Source organism: Crocodylus siamensis, chromosome 10 (assembly GCF_052110815.1).
Source record: "Crocodylus siamensis isolate JL-2025a chromosome 10, ASM5211081v1, whole genome shotgun sequence".
Taxonomy (NCBI): Eukaryota; Metazoa; Chordata; order Crocodylia; family Crocodylidae; genus Crocodylus; species Crocodylus siamensis.
Window position 1 is genome coordinate 63649047 of NC_143404.1, and position 3168 is coordinate 63652214.

Below are 3168 nucleotides of genomic sequence, written 5' to 3' on the forward strand. Positions count from 1 at the left end.
CCTTTGATGGCATAGAAACGTGCAAAATGACCATGGGTCAGGTTCCCGTTCCAGAAGGAAAGTCAAAACACATTATATCCCAATATTTATATTTAGAATAGGTCAAAGTGATCAAAATCGAACTATTTTTCCCCAGAACTTCCCTCCCTAAAATAGTGATCCCCCCCCCCCCCTTTCCCCAACAAGGCAGAAAATCTGTTTTCTGGACAGTTCAAATTTTCAGTGCAAACAGATTCTCTCTCTGATCTGCAGAGGGCACCAGACAGTTTTGTAGGAGACAAAAAGGCACTCAACCAAGGGCTGCTGCACCTGATGTTTGCAGCTGTCAGTCAAAAAGGTGCTTGCTCTCTAATGGCCGTTGTACTGCACAGAAGACAAGTAGGAGTTGTTTTGCTGTCATGAATGTATAAATCTCTCAATTCCTTCTTTTTTTTTTCCCTTCGTGCGGTTGAACTAGCAAGAGAGATTTCACTGAGCTGCAACATGCTTTCCGACCAGGAAGCCTGCGATGGTCCCAGCTCTTGGTAACAGATCAGAAAACTATTTGCTTTTAATTTATAGGAGAACTAGAAACAGAGTAAAGTGCAGAAGGATGACTGAAAAATTTGCAGCTCATTTTTACTTGAAAGAAAAAAGAAAAGCAGAAGCTGCTTGTCTGACCCAAAAGTCATTTTTAATGAAGACTTATAAGTATTTATTTTTTTAAGCAACTAAGGCAAAGTCTCGTCTCATTCTAATAAGCACAGATATATTTTTAAAGGACTTCAAAAAAACAAAAACCAACAAAAAGCTCAAACCTTGAATTCTACCAGTTCTAGAGCTGCCTGTGAAATCAAGCCCCTTGTTGATAATGAATGCTACACACTGTACGCTTACATTTCAGCCTGTGCTGCTTAATATCACTGAGGACTTCAATGACTCAATCCTCCTCAACAACCGAAGCAGCAACGGATTCTGTGAGCAAGTCTTCATTAAAGCAGAAGTCTTCTTGACTTTAGGGATCATCAGCCTGCTGGAAAACATCCTTGTCATCCTCGCAGTGCTGAAGAATGGAAATCTACATTCTCCCATGTACTTTTTCCTCTGCAGCTTGGCAGTGGCAGACATGCTAGTGAGCATGTCAAATGCCCTGGAAACTATCATGATTGCAATCCTAAGCAATGGCTACTTGGTCATTGATGACCGCTTTATCCAGCATATGGACAATGTTTTTGACTCAATGATCTGTATCTCCTTGGTAGCCTCCATTTGCAACTTGTTGGTTATAGCTATTGACAGGTACATTACTATTTTCTATGCTCTCCGTTACCACAGTATTATGACTGTGAGGAAAGCCTTAATCCTCATTGTGGTCATTTGGATTGCTTGCATCATCTGTGGCATCGTATTCATTGTCTACTCGGAAAGCAAAACTGTTATTGTCTGTCTCATCACCATGTTCTTCACCATGCTTCTTCTCATGGCCTCCCTTTATGTTCACATGTTCTTGTTTGCACGCCTGCACGTTAAACGGATTGCAGCCCTCCCAGTAGATGGGGTGCCCCACCAGCGTACTTGCATGAAGGGAGCTGTGACAATCACCATCCTACTTGGGGTGTTCATTGTTTGCTGGGCACCTTTCTTCCTTCATCTCATTCTCATTATTTCTTGCCCAACAAACCCATACTGTGTATGCTACACTTCCCACTTTAACACATATCTTGTCCTGATTATGTGCAACTCCATAATTGACCCCCTCATTTACGCTTTCCGGAGTCTGGAGATGAGAAAGACATTCAAAGAAATAATATGTTGCTGTTATGGCATGAGTGTGGGACGATGCATGCTGTAATCATTTGGCTTTTTTCTGGGGACAGAAAAGGTATGAATATATTGGATGCAGATATACATACATGTGTGTTGGGGGTAGGAGTTGGCAACTCTACATTGCAACCAGTGATTAAAGGAAAGACAGAGCAAAAGGAGAGGAGAGGTTTTACTTGATGTCTTTAAAAGTTAGGCTCTCAGAAAAGAAAGACAGAGAGTGATCTACTTTCCAAGGAGATAACAGAAGTAAAGCCAGAGCGTTTTGTCAAGCAGCTCAGCGAGTCTAACTTCTCTGCAGAAAATGAATTTGCTAAGTAATGTACTATAAATGCTATCTTGCAAAGACTTATGTAACAGTCTTTCCCTTTTACCTGTTGCTATTGTTTTATTTCTATGCCATCACCAACCAAAAATCAGTATAACCTGAAAGAGGCATCTTGAGAAATGCTACTGAAAACTGTTCATTTCCAAGAGAAATCACAACATCAAAGAAACAACAACAGTGGCTTGCAGTCACTGTTACACACACTTCTGCTTTTCAGAGGGATTATATTGATGTTTATGCTGCTTCCCCTAAAGCAGCCTAGGAAAAAGTCTTTAACTAGTAAAGTATTCCTGAAACACTGAAATATTGCTTTAATACCAGTCATCTAACAGAGCCAGGAGACCTACCATGGTTTAAGCAGAAGTGGGGACTAGAAAGCTCATCGGTGAAAGGGGGTCATTCTAATCAGGCATTTACATTCTACCCGAGTACCACCTCATTAAAGGTAACACTGTAATTTTGCTATGCTAAGCAATGAATTCTTGATTCTATTAATAAAGCAAATCACAGCAAGTCATCTTTTGGTGAGAGGTTACTGTTTAAAACATAGAGAAGAGCTAAAACAGCACACTTTGAGCTAAGGTTTGGTCTGTACTTTGAACTTGGCTTCTCCGGACAGTAAGTGAAGGCAGACAGTGTAAGGGTAGCAACGGGCTGACAAAGAACTACCTGCAAGAAGAAAGGTGTAGACAAAGCATTGCATCCTTGGGTTTAGGGATAGAAACACTGGGTCTGAATCTCTTCTTACTGAGACAGGCTTCACAGTGGTGTAAATATTTTGACTTCAGGGGAGTTGCTCCTGACTAAAAGAAGAATGAAATCAGCTATTTGCAAATTGCTTTCAAATACTCTCTCTGCAAAGTGGCAGCCTGTAAAACAAAATGCCTCACTTTAAGCTACATAAATTAAGTGACCTGTGCTTTTTAATAGAAGCCAAAATATAAGTGACCTTCAAATGGTGTCTGTCACTGAATGCAAGCTATAAATTATTTCTGTATAATACGACATGTAAGCAGCATGCACAGACTATGAAAACT

The 3168-nt window shown here is 40.5% G+C and overlaps 1 protein-coding gene across 1 annotated transcript; it reads left to right on the forward strand.

Moving 5' to 3' along the window:
- Positions 1-850: 850 nt before the first annotated feature.
- Positions 851-1831, forward strand: MC3R (melanocortin 3 receptor). Its single transcript, XM_090064759.1, has one exon. The coding sequence runs from the start codon at positions 851-853 to the stop codon at positions 1829-1831; it is 981 nt and encodes a 326-aa protein (XP_089920885.1).
- Positions 1832-3168: the final 1337 nt, after the last annotated feature.

Coding starts and splice junctions, on each gene's coding strand:
- MC3R (XM_090064759.1), top strand. CDS start 851: ATGAATGCTACACACTGTACGCTTACATTTCAGCCTGTGCTGCTTAAT.